General features: G+C 40.5%; 1 protein-coding gene across 1 annotated transcript in view; it reads left to right on the forward strand.

Annotated features, from left to right (window-relative positions):
* LOC131433426 (transcriptional activator cubitus interruptus-like) overlaps positions 1-18,459 on the forward strand; it is a 103,954-nt gene that overhangs the window by 79,971 nt on the left and 5,524 nt on the right. Inside the window, exon 2 of the mRNA XM_058600104.1 lies at positions 11,247-11,677. Coding sequence (XP_058456087.1) covers positions 11,247-11,677 — 431 coding nt within the window. The remainder of the gene's footprint in view (positions 1-11,246; positions 11,678-18,459) is intronic.

The raw sequence follows: 18,459 nt of genomic DNA on the forward strand, positions 1-18,459 counted from the left end.
GCCGCATGAGCACGTGCTCGGAACCAAAGCGACACTGAATTACTCTCCCCCAGTCCCAAGACAATGACGATAAGTAAAATGTAGTAACAAGTAAATTAAACACATTAACTAATAATATCCCATAGGGAAAAGCCACGGCGAACGTCGATGCGTCTTTTTAGCAGGAATCCGGCCCAAGCAGGGCAGGGGGGAAACAGGAAGCAATTTGTAAAACATACATACACGCTTAGAAAAAGTTACTCAAAGTTTGAGTACTAGTTACTCATTTTCAAATGATACATGGAAACGTCAAAAATTGAGTAGTTATCATCAATGATATTGAGTAACTCCTACTCTAAATTTGAGTTTAACGCAAAATCTCGTTTTATAGTTACTATTCGCATTCGCGATAAGTCTAAAAGTTGTAATAACCATTTGTAGCAACAGGTTGTATTTTTTGTTAGTGAGACGCGTATTTCGAGGGTGAGTCGATCAACACAACCGGTGTTGTGTCTGCAAAAACCGGAATGATCAGCTTCGTGTTGTGCTTTAGAATGGAAACGAATATGCTCAAATGTCATTTATGAGGAATAAGTGTATGATTGGTGCCTGAGCATAACACACTACTCCAAGCGACCACCACTTGATATAGTATTGAGTTCAATTATTTATCATTTTAATACAATACACTCAGAAAAGGAGGATTTTTTTTGCAAATTTGGTATATGTGAAATAAAATTTCACACAAAATTTGAGTGATAGTTACTCTATTTTTGTACATGTACGAATAAAGTATTACTCAGTAAATGAGTAGATTTTACCCAAATATCGTTTCCAGTGGAAGAACTCAAATTTGAGTAACTTCGGAGTTACTCTAAATTAGAGTTGTTCCACTTTTTCTGTAGATGAGTGAGATCTTACTCATTTTTGAGTAACTATTTTTAAGCGTGTACTAGGCGAAATCTCATCGCCTTTGCGCTGCTCGTCGTCGTCGTCGTGGCCTGTTCCTACTTCTTGTTGTTTGTGGTTTGCACTTTTTCACTGTACGAACCGTTCCACGCCGCCTCTGCTCCCTCAACGAGGGCATAATGGAACATGAATATATTTGTAATGTTTTACACACGAGGGTCTCTCGTTTTCCACAGGTTATTAATTATTTATAAAGTTTCCTTTTTTTATACATACCTCGGCGATGACTAGCGGTGCGGTGACCACGTTTGATATTTACACCTCCGGTTCACCACAGGTGAAAAGTTTGACAGATACAATAGTGCCCTGGTTTTGTGCGCGTTGTGCCACCGGTGCTCCAGGCACCGCCTACTCAGGCCTGGAATTTGATCTCACCGTGCGGTCAATTGATTTAAGAGGATTTCACGAGATCGATACCCCCCCCCCCCCCTCCCCCCCTGCCACTACCACACCGAACCGTCGCGACGAAGCAATCGCTTTTATGACATCTTTATCAGCTTGTTTTCGGTAGGATTTTTTTCTTTCGTTTTCGATCTTGGCTTTCCGCCAGCCGCCAAATCTTGACACGAATCCAATCGCACCACACAATCGCAAGTCATAAAACGCTTCTCGCGACTCATTTCACGTACCCTGTCATTCTTCTCGTGACTGCGTGGTTCGAAACCAGGCTTAATTATAGGCTAACGCACACACTGACACACCCGCTGGAAAAGAAGACATTATTTTTACCGTCATCGGCTCTTTCGGGGTCCGAGTCCACAAGTCAATCATCATCTTCTGGCCCGTGATTGTAAACCAGACGAGTTCGAGAGCGCCCGTTTTGTCCGAAGGGAGGACTCGCTCATTATTTACATTCTCATCAATCCACTTATCTTCATCTCTCGCTATGGGACTCGCTCTCGTTCGTTTGATGATGATGCTGCTGCTGCTGCTGCTGCCGTCTTTCAACGGAACTGATGATCGCGTATCCATGTGATCCAATTATTTCCACCCTGGCCTGCTGCTGTCAGCCTTGTTCGAGGAAGCTCCACCGCCCAGCCTTCACGGTGTGGGAAACTCGTTCTCCGTCGATCGATTCTCCGCTGTTCGGCCGGGTCCGCGCACCACAATCGAACAGGTTTAATCTGCGTGGAATCGGAAATCATGTCGCGAGACTAATGGCTGACGTGATTTCGAGGGTTTTTTTCCTGTTGTTGGTTGGTTGGATGGTTGGTGAGTTCAGGTTAATTAGAGATTGTCTTTCACCGATCGGCCGGTGCGTTAGAATTTGCGACTTCCTTTCGCGGGAGCGTTGTTCCTGCGGGCTTTGAACACTGGCTGTCTGTTACCGGAGCGCTTCGAGATACGCTGAAGAAATGATCACAGCAGGCTAGATTTCAACTGATCTATCTATTCCAAGTTATTCTAAAACTACCGAGGAGTGAACGATTTTTCGGGATGTTTTGAATTGGTTTACGTTTCGTCTTCCACTTGTCATTCATATTTGACTTCTCGTGCAACTCAGTAGTTCAACTTGAACCGTTAGCATTATCTCTGCTGAGAAACTTCGTCTTACTAATTAATTGAAATTGAAAACAACGTTCACACCTGCAGAAAATAACATGTTTTAACGATAGTAACATAAAGTTAAAACCGAACTGTTCACACATAACATATTCGAAGACGACGACGAAACGTAAAAGCATAACATATTGTTTGTTATTGAGTTTGTTTAGAAACAAACTGCAAAAATGTCTACGTAGCAGAAATGAAGCACTTGTGTTGCATTTTGATTTCTCTTCAAAAAAGAGTTGCGATTGCTCCGTACTGTTTGGGTTCCGGAATCATTTTACTTCGGAATATAAAAATCAACAGAGGAAAAATTGACGATAGCCTTTGCGGTTTCAAAAAGCCTGGTTTTCCACAATGCCTCGGAACAATTGGTATTAATATTAAGTCAATCGTTTCCACTTTTTCACTACTTCACTCAGAAAGTTTTTTTGGTTGTACCAGTTTCCAATTTTGTTTTATTTTGATTTCATGGCTACTTTGATGGGAAACAGATTCGACATCAACTTGTCAATTGACATAGTCGAAAAATGACGGAAAATTCTAGCAGGGTTGTGCTTGACTGACAATTATACCATGTTATTCAAGGGAAGCCGTTTTTAGGCAAACAATCGTTGACGTAAACTTTTGATTAATCGTACAAGTAAATATGAAAGATTCGCTCTTCAAACCACTACTACAAATAACCTGCTAAATCATGATTTTTTTTAGAAAACTTCCAGGTTTATTATTTTTATTGCTTTAAACGATCTATATCCTGCTACTTTTTTTGTCGTATTAAGAACGAAATAAGACAACGTTTTGACTTTTTAGTCCCATCTCGGACATAATCGGACTTAGCATTGCACTTGCGCTGGGGTTTGAACTTCGAAACACTGTGACGGACTCAAATTGCATCACAGGATAATGATTCGGTAAAGTTTTATCCGATTTAACCGATCATCTCTAAATTTTCAACGAATCAAATCAAAGATATCATTTAACGATTTTTTATGTTCATTTTATTCCATTTCAATACCATACAACCTTGTAAAACGTTTGATTTTACTTCCTTAGGATCATTTAGGGGTTAACCTTACTTTGTGCTAGCGCACATAACCAATTTCACTATCTTTACGTTTCGTCTTAGACTCGTCAGTGCAGAGCAGTTCAAATTGAACTGCTAACTGCAATATTAAACAGTTCAATTGGAACCGCTAAGTTTGCAGTAGGCAGTTCAATTTGAACTGCTCTGCACTAAGACGAAACGTAAAGATAGTGAAATTGTTTGTTCTAGAGCACAAAATAAGGTAAACCCCTAAATGACCATCTGAATCGGCCAGTATTAGCCGAAACTTGTTTTCGTTCGGCACGTCAGGAAAGACTTAGCACTTCGGTGCTTAAAACAAGTGTGTTGCAAATAGCAATAACTTTACGTCTGCTTAGCGACTCAAATTGAACTGTTTAAGGTTGCAGTAAGCAGTTCAATTTGAACTGCTCTGCACTGACGAGTCTAAGACGAAACGTAAAGATAGTTGCTTAGGATGTTTCTAAAACGCCTGCTTCATAATGGCTTAGTAATTTTAAATTGACCGCAGTTACCTCATTGTTATTGTATTACTCCAAAACATCTTTCGAATAATGGCACGAGTTAAATCCCGCCAGAAAAGCTTATGGCCATTGAGTGACTTTAGAAGTGGAAGTAAACGCTTTTGGAGGCATTTCATTGTATATACGTGCTTATTGATCATATCGGTTGACACAAATGGAGTGCTCTGCTTTCCACATGAGCAAATTGATTGCCAAATCATGTATTTTTTGACGAATTTTTCGTCAAAACAAAAACTTATGATAGGCAGTGAAAAACAGGAGTCTCGGAAGCTTTCACGTACGTCTCGTCATTTAGAATGAGACAAGGCTGTTTTGGCAACATCTGTGTGTGCAGAGCTTGCCGTTCATTGCGATTCGGTGCCTTTCGAACTCTGTACGTGTGCAGTCCTTCACGTTTTATCGCGTTCTGCACGAAAGTTTTACTCAAATGCAGTTTTTTCGCTACTTCTCTCATAGAACTATTTGGATTCCTCTTGAGAGCTTGAACTATTCGCTTCTGATCCTTTTCATTATACGGAACTTCATTTTGACCCGCAGATTGCAGTACCTTGTTAGGGTTAACATCTGCTTAAGAAAACAACACAGAACTCGTGTGCTGTTGGATGATGGATAGTAGCCGTTTTTTAAAACACGAGATACCGTAGATTGTGTAATTTCCAGCTTCCTGACACGATTAAAGAGATTTGGGTTTTCAGGGTGCGAGCGCTTAATCATTTTACGCCGCTGCTAATCTTCCGAATTTATCTTCGCAACGATTGCAAAAATACTTACGCTATGTAAACATTACACATTGAACTAGTTTCATCCAAATTCAACATCCTAATTGAAAATACCCAATGGGTAAGATGTTACAGCCATTTGAAAGTGATACAATTTAAGCCCTTAATAACCCTTTACGTGTCGAACGAGAGATTCCGGAAAAAAATTACTATTTCACGATGTCCACATACTTCCGTGCAAAGTTTCTCACGCACTTGTTGTTCTTTGGACTCAATTTGACAAGCAATGCCTTTGGGTCACAAAACCACGTATGAAAACGTTCACATACACAACAACATTGCGCTAGCGGTGTGAGTTACATCTTTATATTAACAAACAGGGAGGACAATTTTGAGATAGTGATTGGCATATCAGACACAATTTTTTTCAGAACAGGTATAAAGAAATTTTAGAAATTCGGGATCGATTTTTTAAAAAGCAATTTTTCTTTATATGGTATGCTCAGAGTTCAGGTGCTGGTGTAGAGAAATAAATGACGACAAAAAGTACTTAACAATTGTAAACATCGGATAAATTTCTCAGATCGGTTCTTTTTAGAACCGTTGAAATATTTCCAGAGAACTGTGCAAAGTTCCCCTCAACTTAGTGTGTAAATTTACAAAAAAAAATCATCTGTAACATTGTTTGTTGTATTATTTGACACTCATTTGTTCTGCGTTATTTATGCGGTAAAATATAGTCGTCGTCAAAAAGTCATACTTTAGTAAAGAAGCACTGTTGCAATTCCGGAAGCGAAGCAGTAAAAGTTGCAAAATTCACACAATCAATCAAATATTCCTAGGAGACGGGTATAGCGTGATGGGTTAGTCGATGACTTTCACGCAGCCCATCAGGGTTCGATTCCCAATCCCGCACATAGGGTCAGAGAGCTTTGCTGACCCAAAGAAATTTAACGGCCTTAAGGTTAAAACCTCTATAATTGAAACAAAAAAAATTAATATTCGGAACGAAAGATTATTCCTACTCGGAAGTGTGAAAGAAGCATGTCAGTTTTATTCGTATTCATGTCCTACAGTTATGCCTCTGACATCACCCACCTGCGTTTGACGGATAAAATCTTGCACGATTTTTTGGTTCACGAGGTTTTGGTCCACAGGACCAGATTTAAGTCCAGATTGTTCCTTAACCTTAAAGGTAAACTTCTCATAATACTTCCGAATCGCGTTACGAAATGCTCCGATGCTGACAGCTTCCATTTTCGTCAGCTGACTCAGTGAAACGTTGGCAGTAGTGCACCATTTGAGCACGATCTCTTTGCGCTTTTCTGAGGAAATGTTGCGTATTTTGATGGAAGCAAAACGCACTGGCACTTGGGACTAACTGACAAACTATGATTTACCAACTAAAATGTGAACAATTCGAGTTCTGTCCTTTCTGTCCTTTCAACATCACGGGTAATGCCTCGTCCATGCAGAATTCCGAGACAAATGTCCATAGAATGTACTCAGCTGTCACTGAGCTGCTTCTTTCTATAGTGAAGACCTGTGTGTTTAATGCTTGTCACTTTTGATGAGACATATGTGTTAAGTTTTTAAAGATATAATTTAAATTTTCGGTAAGCAAACAGAAGTACTGTTTTTTCCACTGTTACATTCTGTAAGACGCTAAACTGAACCATATCACCTGCCAGAAAAAAAAATGTAAACGGCTTATTCCTCAACTCATCAAAGTACTGAGCATCGTTGAACCGGTATAAATCAAATCAAACGCATGCAATGACTGCAATTTAGCAGCAGGTAAAAAAAACATGCAATCCTGTTTCTTCGGGCGGTTCTGGCCTCCCCGGCTGCATTCACGAATGCACCCAGCACCAAACCTCACCACCCAACCGCGTACGGTGAGTACGAAGCGGTAAAAGAGCAAAGAGTCACTGTGTTGTGCTGCTTTCGGGGTTGGCACGCAAATAGGTTCCGAAACGGATCATTCATAAGCCCCTTTTCAAACTCGGAGCCACGGTTTCGCACAACATTTTCCATCTGCCGCTCGGTCACAAGAGCAGTGCCAGGGAAAACCCGGGTCCGACTTGAATAAACAAACCACAGACAGCCCAGACTGATAAAAGTCACGCATTCGATTTTCATAACCGTTTTGCGCTCGGGTTCGGTTGGACCCAGATCCCAGACCACCTCATTATTCCCGGTGCACACTCTGCCTTCCAGAGAAGGCCCCACCGCATGCAGTTATGCCTGATCCCAAAACTCCAGCATTGAGATAATGGCTTAATTTAGATATTTATATTCCTGCAGCATCTCGCTGCTCCGTGCTCGGACAAAAGCCGATCAGGAACAACACACACAAAAGTCCATTCCCGGCCCATTCCCTGAAAGTCGAAACCCGTCTCGGGCAGAACGTGGCGGCAATGCAGGTCTGGCATAAAAATGTATAATTTCTGATTTAATCAGCTTCGAAAAGGGCGAATCATGTGCGCACTGGCAGAAGTTTGTACGTGTATATTTGCTCTTGGTGGGATACCGAACAGGATCATGAAGCACGATGTTGATCGGCACCCAGCAAAAAAAAAAGAAAAAAAAGATGATTTGATCAGTTTACAGACGAGTCTTGGAAGAACTCCGGAATTCAGCCTATTCAGCAAACCCAATAAATCAATTCAACGTTCAACGGAAACATCCTTATCGGTTTTTTCGTTGTTTGCCTGTATCGGTGAGCTTCCTGTACTCCGGGAAAAACATGTCAAACAAAAACATTTACAGAAGCCTTGTAGTCACAGTGTACCGGCTCGGTAGCTATAGTGTTTGCGAGAGAGAGAGAGATGTCGAGCGAAGAGCCAAAGAGCTAGGTGTTCTCTTGGAATTAGTTCGCTCTTTCTCTTTGATTTTTTTTTTCTGTTCGCCAGGGAGCCAAAACAAGTTCACTTCGCCAGCGCACCTATCCAGTTTGGTTTAAGTCGTGTTGTTTACGATTGTGTTGTTGAATACGGTGCGGACACTTTTGCCCTCGAGAGTCGAGCCCGTCTGTTGTTCGAGTCTCTGTGATGATTCGATTCGAATCCTTCTCGATAGGCATCGTTATTGTTTGAGTTCTCGTGAGAATCTTCTGTGTGTGTCACGACCGACACACGGCGATTTTTCAGGTGAGCTTCAGCACAATCATTGAAGGCGTGTCAAAGGGTCAGCGCAAATTTCTTCATTTGGCTGAGGATGCAACTTTTATTACCCCGGTGCAACGAATTGTGGATTTTTCCCACTGCGCACTGATAAATCTGGCTTCGGGGGAAAACACAAGAGTGCACAGATTGCTGCGTTCCTTTTTTTTGTTTTCGTGTGGTTGTGGCAGCGTTCCGTGAGCGTGGAGGCGTGATCCGTTTGGAGGCCCTGAATTGGTGGGCGTGGCCCGAGCCAATCATGTCCGCGTCACGGTGGGGGGCTTCAATTAAAACGGTCAGCAAGTAAACGGGTACGGTGCGCGGTGGAGCCGTCGAAGCAGCGATTTTTATCACGCTCAATCGAACGCCTCTCGCGTCGATTCCCCAGAACAAAGTCATGCGCGATTATCTACACCCTTCGCGCTGTCTCCCGGAAGGCTGAAGAAACCGGCGGCCGGCTCCCTCCACCTCTGGCTCTGGCTCCGGTGAGACTCTGGCACTGATCATAATTTTCTCGTTTTTATGCCTCGAAGCAAATTGTTTACTTTTCTTCTCTTTTGTTATTTTCTTCCTCATATTTAATCTTTCTGGCTGCTACGTACAGTGCAACCCAATACTGGCACAGAGCCTTTCTGCACAAGTGCTCCTCGTCGCTGCCGCTGCCGTTCCCCCAAAACGTTCGAGAGGTATATTATTTCGCTTCTTTCTATTTATGAAATGTTATTTCTCAATTATTCGCGATCGCTTTTTACGGTTCTGCTTCCCTTCGTTGCTCGCAGAGAAAAGGGTAAGGAAAGGCAGACCCTGGGTCCTGGTGGCTCAAGGAAGAAAAACAATCCCATCATAATAGATAATTTGCTTATCAAATAAAGCAATCATCCTTTGGTAAGAATGGACCAGCATAATACGATCGTGGTGGTGCAAACAAAGAAGATCCTCTCCGGTTGCCGAACAATGACGCTTGCGTGCACTTTCTGGTACGACGATACTGGTTCACGCGAATATCACTCCATTACTCCGGGTTTTGGACCACCCGACCGGTGCATATGCCACCACGATTCACCCGCTGCTCGCTGCTGGCACATTTTACCATCCGTGTAGAGTAGAGTGAAAGGAAATGCCTGCTCCACGTTCTCAACCGTTGTTTGTAGCACAGATTTTGACAGCTGCACCGTTCACAGAAAAGGGATAGATTACTTGCAATCGGGATTGCTGGATTGTCACTCCCACCGTCACTCAAACATGGCTCCCAAACACTAATGTGTTAATTAGTTCATTTTCCATCTTCGTAGCCCTATTTCGGCAATTAATTAGCACGTTTAATGAATTGTGATTAGCACATGGAACCGATCTTGTTCGAACCAGCAGCTGAACGGGATTCTTCGGACGACACAATTCACACCAGACTGCTAACCAAAATAATAAAAAAAAGCCAGCTTTCCTTTCCGCTTTCCATCAAATTTCCATTGACAAGCTCAAATTCTACCGACACAGCGTGAGTGATCCGTCACACGTACAACTGTAAACATCGTGCCTAACTCGATCATAATCTTCTGCCCGTCCCGGTCGGTCGCAGTATTTACAATCTGTTTGTTTTGCTAATATCGATATTATTATAGCATATATTTATACGGTTTTAGTTTTCCCCCTTCCGTAAGTAAACAGTAGACCCGAGTAGACCCTTGGATGACGAACTTTTATCTGCTTACCCGATGAAGACATAGTCTTCTTGCCGACTTGCGAGCCTCCGGTGTGGGATTTAAGCCCAGTTGAAATGTTTGCTTTTAATTCAATTTGTTGATACAGCACAAGCATTTGGTCGCGGAACCAACCACTCCGGTTCAATATTGATCCGTTCAATTACCGTTCCCGGCCGCAGTGTCCAAATTGACTTGCACGGACAACTGTCAATATTTGGGCAACGTTTTGGGATTTGGCGTTCTCCGACGAGATTTGTCGTGACATTTTTGTCGACTGCGACTGCTCGACCTTTCACTTGAGTCAGGCCCAATTCCGAGAGTTTGGTTTTGCTCAATTGATGACTCTGTTCTGTTTTGCCTTCGCTTTCGCTCCGTTCCGATGTTGTTTGATCTCTATCATTTCAATTGAAAGCCAAGCTGCGGTCGTGGCCAATTCCCAGGAATTCTGCTCCGCTTGATTTGAATATGCGTTGTTGTTGTCTTCTGGTGCGCGCGCACGAGCACTGGAAAAAAAACAATATGTTATTATCTGATCACCGAGGATGAAATATTAAAATGTCGAAAATTGCTTTGCTCGGTTTAACCCGCTCTCGATCACAATCGTTTAACATTCTTGTTGCGCCACAAATAAACATGCTGCCGTTGCCGTCCTGCGCTGCAAAATCCGCCGTCCGTACCGGTGCGATATGCCCGCAATGATTTATACGTTTTGTTCTAAGAAAAAAAGTAAGTTTTCATTGGGTAGAAAATTCACAAACCGAACCGCGGTGTAGCTCTTTACAATTCTTCTACTCACGCACATGTTGGTTGGCAGGATCGAGCATGATCACGTGTGCACTGTTTCGGGTAATTTCCTCCTCAACTACCGTACCGCCAAGCAGCAATTGTTAATTAATTTTCCCTGTGCTTTGATCTTGCGGTAAACCGACTTTCTCTATCTCTCTCTCTGCTCACCCTGAACCTGGTAGCAATGCACTAGTGAGCGATATTTGATTGAAATATCGATTCGACCACTTCCGGGCTCGTGGAAGCGGCGGCCCGCTTTAATCTACCTCGATCCTGCACCTGGAGAGAGTACACAGTAAACCAGCTATCGTTTGAAGTGTAGGACAAATACCGTAGAAATATTTGATCTCGCTAGTTGCTTTGATCCACGCCATTTTAGTACTACCATTTGCTGTACTAACTAATGCTGATGCCTGAACTCGCCCATACCAGGCGCACTAATTTCGCAAACGATCGGTTGACTACCGACCAGCAGGAAAAAGGTCGTTCCGCGACCACAACGCCGAGACGAAAAAGCCATCAAAGGATTATTTATTAGTTTGGGTATCGGGTTACGCTTCACTCTAAAACACTTTTAACACGCGGTCTCTCTCTCTCAGTTTTTTTTTGCTGTTTCGCATTCTTTGTTTAACGAATAAGAAGCTCCTGATTAGCATATCTGCTTCCACACTCACTCAGTGCCTGCCGAAGCAGAAACGTAAGATCTGGAGCTCGATCAAGCGAAACATCGGAATCTCGAAGTGTGTAACATAATATTTTAATTTGATTTTTTGCTTCTTCTCCTTTTGCAGACTGTCTAACAATGCAAATTTCGCTGAGTTGCAATTTTTAAGCGCCCGTCGAGCTGCCGTTGCCGCAGCAGTGGCCAGTGCAGAGGCCGCCGCCGGTACGGTCCTACCACCACATCCACCGGCACCAGCAACGGTGGTCCCGACAGCCGTTTCGCCGCCCGTTACAATCGAAGAACGCAACAGTGCCGCCAACGGTGGTGGTGGTGGTGCTGCTGCACGGGGAAACTCCAGTCCCGGACTGCCTACTACCAATGGTGGAAGCCCACCGGGTCCGAACGGAGGCGGCGGCGGCGGTGGTGGACAATCTGCTGGACAGACCACACTTCCCTCGGTACCAGTGCCACATCCCGGCGATTTCCATCCGGCCTACAGGATACCCGGCTACATGGAACATCTCTACTCGCTCCAGCACGCGTCGGCTTCGCTGCATGGTAAGTGTGTTTTTGTTTACGATCTGATTTCAGCCGTTTTCGGTATATGAATGTGATATTTTGTTTTGGCTACGCGTGATTTTGCCACGGCCTACTACTTTATTCGATAGCAACATCAGCGAAATTGTACCACGATCAGCCGCCGTCATGCCATCAAAAACCATTTCCGTTCAAGCATCGTCCTGTTCCAGAAAACCGCCACATCAAATTACCTGATTTTCTTACTATATATTTCCGATTAAAATCTTTGCAGTACACCTCCTGATAGAGTCAAAAACTCAACACGTTACTATTCCGTTAGTAATTTATATTTTATTCGTTTGTATAGCAAAGCCTATGTATTACATTCCTTCTGTGGAAATTTACCTTCTATTTCAACAGACTTGGCAGCCGATTCATAGGATGCTATGGTTCTACTGACGCTAAGTATCCTTCCCAGGTTGGGGCTCGAACATACGACACCTGATTTGTAAGATCAGTGCCCTATGCCTTGAACCGTCAATCCTGGACAAGATTCGTTTGCATGTTAAATGACAACCAGACTCTTAAGAAAAACATCCTAAATAAATCATTTCAACTGGGTCATAAGTTAAATTAGTCTTGTGCGAGCTTAAAATTTTAAATTAGATGGTAGTTCCCGATACGTATTTTGGTAGATCTTCACTTCTTCGAGGGCAATAAACCAGTGGAGTCTGGTGATCATAGAGGACTGCTGCCCAAACCATCACCGATGATGGTTTCTGTAATCTGATTACCGTCAGCAAGTCGTCATTGGTTCGTGATTCTCACCACTGTTGTTGTGCTTATTCACGAAACGCTATACGGAGAAGTGGTTCTAGTCATAGAAACCCAACACTCTCCAAACGTCCTCTTCAGAAGCGTCATCGCTCTTTCTACCCGTTGCTATTTCAGCTTTACCAATATCGATATCGATAATCGCACGTGTGAATTTTCCAAGCTTCCTATACTTTACTTGCATAATTTTAACGGTACAATTATAAGGCTACGGGGTTAATATGACATTGATTTCAATAACTTAATTGTCAGACCCGTCTCGAAAATAGAAAATCGTATAGCGATTTGAAAAAAAAATCACGAACCGAAAGCCGTAATTTTCGATTTTAAGAATTCTAAAACTATAAATTATTCATATCGATTCGCCGAGTGTAAACAAAAAGGATTCATAGTTTCTTAAAAAAATTCATGACAATGGTAAAATAATATTCATTTATATACTGATATGATATGCACTTCACAAACTAGACATTTTACAACCAAGTTGTAATTCCATATGGAAGAGATCTTGTTTGAATATCATTCAGTTCTATTATAAAATGTTGCATATTTATCATCTGTAACAAAGAATGAACAATTTTATAATAGGCGAGCGAATCGATTGTAATAAATTGAATGACTAAACTGACCGTCTTAAACAACATGCACAAATGTGTCTCCCTAGTATTAGTCAGTTTGAAATATTCGTGACTTTTAACCATAAATTTTTACTAGCGAACAAAACATGTCGTAATTCCACTGCACTCAATCACTGAAAATATTCCGTATTTCTAAGTGTCATTCAATTCCTTCGTCATACCAAACAATTTCTGAAACTTTAATTTTGAGTGATATGTGGGTATCTCATACAACTAAAAATTTTATCATAAATTACTGACCATATTTCCGATATGAAGAAAAATTTATGTTGCTACGTAAAATACAAGGTAACATAAGATATGTCTTTGAAAAAGGTGGGTGGGTAATGTCAGAGTCATAACTGAAAGAAGTGAATACGGAAAAAAACTATTATACTTCCTTCACACTTTCGAACATCAATAATCGTTCGTATATGTTGATTGACTGCGTGAATGCTGCAACTTTTACTGGTTCGCTTATAGAATTTTAACGGTGCATATATACTAAAGTATGACTGGAACAGATCCAAAATTCAGGTTAGGAAACCAGATCGAAAATTCAGCTCGTGAATTCTAGAACTGAACTCATTTTCAGAATCCTGGTTCCAAATTCAATTCGAGAACTGAATACTGAACTTGAATTTAATACCTGAATTAGGGTATCGAGTTCAGTTCCAAAATCTAGTTCCAGAAACCATATTCCGACCAGCACGCTTAATCCAAAATTCTGGAAATGAACTCAGTGAATTTTGAAACTAAACTCTAAAGCTAAATTCTGAAACGGAATTCAGGTACAGTAGTGAGTTTTCCAATTCGGATTCGGAGCATAGGTCTAAAATGTTGCTCCAGCCTCGAACGCTTAGGTTACGCTCTCGTTCGCTTGTAAATCCACATTGGGATTAGATTCTGGAACTGAACTCTAAAACTGTATTTTGGAATGGAATTCAGTACTTGGATTCAGGTCCATCTGAATTTTAAACTCATTTTTAGGTCTAAAACTTTGTTCCAGAATCTAGATCAAGAATTCATATCTTGAATTCTGTTTCAGAAATCTGCTCCAGAATGAGAATGGAATTCCGAACTTAAATCGAGGCACTAATTTAAGTTCCAAAAATCTAGTGGCAGAATCAAGATTAGGATTCTGTTCAAGTATCTTAGTTTTAACATTCGAAGCTGTGTTCTGGAACTAATTTCTGAATCTGAATTCTGCAACTAAATTCTAAAGCTAAAATAAAATTCAAAATTCAGGTGAACCGAAATCCAGGTTCTGAATTTCATTCCAAGATTCAGTTTTAGAGCCTCAAACGCTCAGATTACGCTGTAATTCGCTTGTAAATCCTCATTTGGAATGATACCGAGTTCTATAATTGTGTTCCAGTTCCTGAATGTGCAGAATTCAGGCTCTGGCGCAGACGAAATAAAACTACTATAACTATTTAAATCGGTTACGTGCGTCTACAGCAAAAACATCCCAAGTAACACGTTAAGTTGCTGTCCTGTATTTTTCTACTGATTGTGCAATTTATAAATTTAGTTCATATTACTATTCTGGTGACTGTTGTGTTATGGAAAAAGCGCAATTTTTCTTTGTTGTGCAACATATCTTTAACTTCTTCCGTTGTTACGAACATTTATTCACAATTATTGTGCAACTAATACAAAAACTCATGCATCGATCATTACAAATGCAGCAATTAAATCATCGAAAAAACAATTGTGAAACTCATGGAAACTACTTCGTAATGTAAACAAAAATTGAATTGATGTTTACAAAAAACATAGCAAACACAATTTCTAATGAATAAGTTTCACATTTGATTTTCTATACAACTGCTCGTAACATAAACATGGAACTTTAAAAATATTCTGCACATAAATAAATGGTAATACTACATATTGTAGAATTGATCTTTTATGTTTTAGTAAATTGAAAATCAACAACGAACTGCATTTTTATGGTGAAACATGTCTTTGTACGCCTGAAATTTTCAAGCGCCTTTGAATGTACGTGTTTTGATGATTAAACATCAATTTCTATGAAAATAACAATTAATTCTTTTCAATGAATATGATCGAGATAGTGTTTGAAATATGCATAAGAAAGCTATCAAACATTCATACACCTTTTCAGACGATTTCAATCATATTGATGATTCAATTATTATGAAAAATCTTGAGATGAATTCTTCTTCAATATTTCCCATTATGGCATCGAGAGTAACAGTGTGTTGAAAAGAAAATGGTTCACCTAACGTAATGATTTATTTTACCTAAAAAAATGGAAATATAAACATGTAAATATTGAAAGAGAAATTTTATTTTTATCAAAATAGTTGTATTTATTTTTATCAAACTAGTTGACTTAAATAACAATACAGTTTAGTCATTCATCTTAGTGAACCCGACATTTGTTATACGCACTGTAGGTATTATTTTGGTGAGCCCATGTGCTTTAGTTGCAAAAACAAGTTGCTCAAGCAGTAATATATAACTATGAGAGTAACTATGATGAACTTAACTTTTCCTTCAATATCTTTGAAAAGTGATGTCAGGTCTGTTAATTTTATCGCGAAATGAAAACCGAATACCAATTATCTGATTTGTAATGTAATGCTGTATTTCTGAAACTTTTATGATTATATTCTCATGTCGGCAAGTTTTGCGTTCATTTCAAGGAGATAAATCTGGTACAACTTATTTGCAAGTTTCGAATTGTTTTTCTTAAAATGAAGAAAACTTCACACACTTGCCTAGAATTTCATGAGGCAGCCGAGACTATGCGGATTCGGCAGCAAAATAGTTTTTAGTGTGAGGTTTTCAATTCGGCTTATCATTTTTTATCTTGCGGAGAGCATAAATTCACTAATTTTTTTCTTCACTCGAAATATAGAGCCATTTCGGCACATATTGTACCCAATGCCAATTATGACAGCCATTTGGAAAATTTTTGATAAGTTGAACCATTGTTGTAGTTACTTCGTTTATACATGACGATGTGAAAATTTTAGCAGAGCTTCTATAACTACTAGTGCAACGTGGGCAAGTTGGTGATTTGCTGCACAATTGTTTTAGATGTACCTTAAATTTTTCTGTAGTGATTTTTCGGTAGTATTGTAAAACTTAACAGTGATAAGTTGCACACCCGATTTTAATATATTTAAAAATCTTCTTGAACTTATCTAACATGAAAAACAATTCTAAAACAATTGTAGAACCTCTTGAAATTTCAATAAGTTACATTTGCTACTTGGGATGGTAAATAATAGCCAAAACCCATAAATTACTAAAAACTGTAGTCAGCCAGTAAAGTCGTCTGAGCGTTTTTCGTCAGAACTTCCGATTAGACATTGCGTAATAGTTTCGTAAATAGCGTTAATTTTACGCCTGCTTAGCAGTTCAAATCGAGCTGCCGAGTTTTGCATTAAGCAGATCAATTTTAACTGAGTCTAAGTGTAAAATAAGCATATCAGTTTTACTCGTATTCACCTCCTCCATCTATATTCCAGACATTATCCACCCACCTTTTTTAAAGATTGAAACCCGCACAGATAAAAATATTTTGTGAATTTACATCTATTTTCATGCACATATTTGGAGCAGGTAATTAAACATAAAATTACTTTACAATTCTGTACGTTTCAATACAATTTAATCGCAAAATAAGCGTTAGTTGAAAGATACAGTTATATTCATTGAAAATTCAATGCAATTCAATTTAGTTTCGCATCGATGGAGGTTTTCAATCAAAATTTCGATTCAACCCATGTCTATTCCATGTTACTATTGATTTACATCTCGTGTAAATTTCATTATTTCTTTCTGTGCGTGACTATGACAATACCCAGGATCAATAGTTCAATTGTTTGTGGAGTAATGTAGCAGTTAAATTTCCTTACCCTATAAATATCACTCGATTTTCTTTTACATGCCCATATCAGCTTATATTTTTACATAAACATTCGATGCCTTACCTTAATCTACTCTTTAGTCACTCTTCGATACTACACAAAGCTGGTTCCGTGAGAGTATTGCTTCTCAAACATCCATCCTCACTGGATAAAGTGGATCCTGATGCCGGTTAAACTACTGGTTTGGCAGATGTTATTTTCTTTCTAATTTATTTCACTTTTTATGTAAATAAAATACATCCCGCTTAATTCTGTCGATTTCTCAGTACTTACATATCTGAAATAAAAGTAAAATAAAATTAATCAAAGTTACAAGCGTTTTCTACCACCACACCACATAAATTAGAGATCTGATTTAAAGAACTCATAACACACAGCGAAGTGGAGTAAACCACAACGTATCCCGCAATCCTAGAATTTTCTCAACTGATCTACTCCGCACACTAGAATCTCCATCGAAAGAGCAAGACAAAACGAAACAAACAAACAAACAATCACGACAGTAGAAGAAACAAAAACAATCGAATCACCATACCAACACCTAGTCAAGCACAAGTTTTGACAGTTCATCCGGGCCAACCGGTTTGACATTCCTGCACCCCTACGTAAATAAACAATAAATCACCGCCCGGCTACGGCTGCGGTCCACCTCCGTACAATAGAACGCAAGCAGCAAACAGAACCAACAGGAACAGCTCGTAAACGATTCCTTTACTGAGACATGATGTATACTAGCCATTCCGAACGACGACTAAATATGTTATTCCATTAACCTGGACCCGGAATCCCGTCCGCCGTGACACCGCTGGTACCGTAGAGAACGCGTCCCGCATGCAAATGGTGCACGTTAGTCCGGTCCCGGGAGTTATAAATAAGGCGATGCGGTAATGTAACTCCGTCTTAGTAGTCGCCAGAGGTAGCTACTGTTGTTGGTACTAGCAAACAGATGATGAAGACAACTTCCGTTGGACATAAAATTGAATGGAGCAGTAGGTGTGTGAAGTGAGCCTCACGCTCCGTGGACTCCGCGTTGTGGAAAGTGAAGAGGGCAGCAAGGGGGTACATTCAAATGTTATTCTGAAAAACTCATAAAACCATGCGATCGAACGTTACTGAGCACCAGAAGCATGCGTATGACAAGAATCTAAAAACAATAACAAAACAACAGAGCGCGACTAGAGCTGGGACGAACGCACGACTATTTATAATTTTATCACGTCCGATGCTAGTTGAATGCAGTGCGCTAGGCCGCGAACTGATGGCCGTTGCACCGGCAGGTGAACGAGGAGTGCGCGCCATCGAGCGTTGGGCAGTGCAGGTCGGAACGATGAAATAGCTTCATTTTCACTTCAATTTAGGCAACTTTTCGCGCCTGTCCAGCCGCCTCTAGTTCCCGTTTGCGGCGGGGTGAGTATTTATAGCCTATCCGCGACAACTGGCCGGGACAGGGCGAAAATGAAAT

This window comes from Malaya genurostris, chromosome 1 (assembly GCF_030247185.1).
Source record: "Malaya genurostris strain Urasoe2022 chromosome 1, Malgen_1.1, whole genome shotgun sequence".
Classification (NCBI taxonomy): Eukaryota; Metazoa; Arthropoda; class Insecta; order Diptera; family Culicidae; genus Malaya; species Malaya genurostris.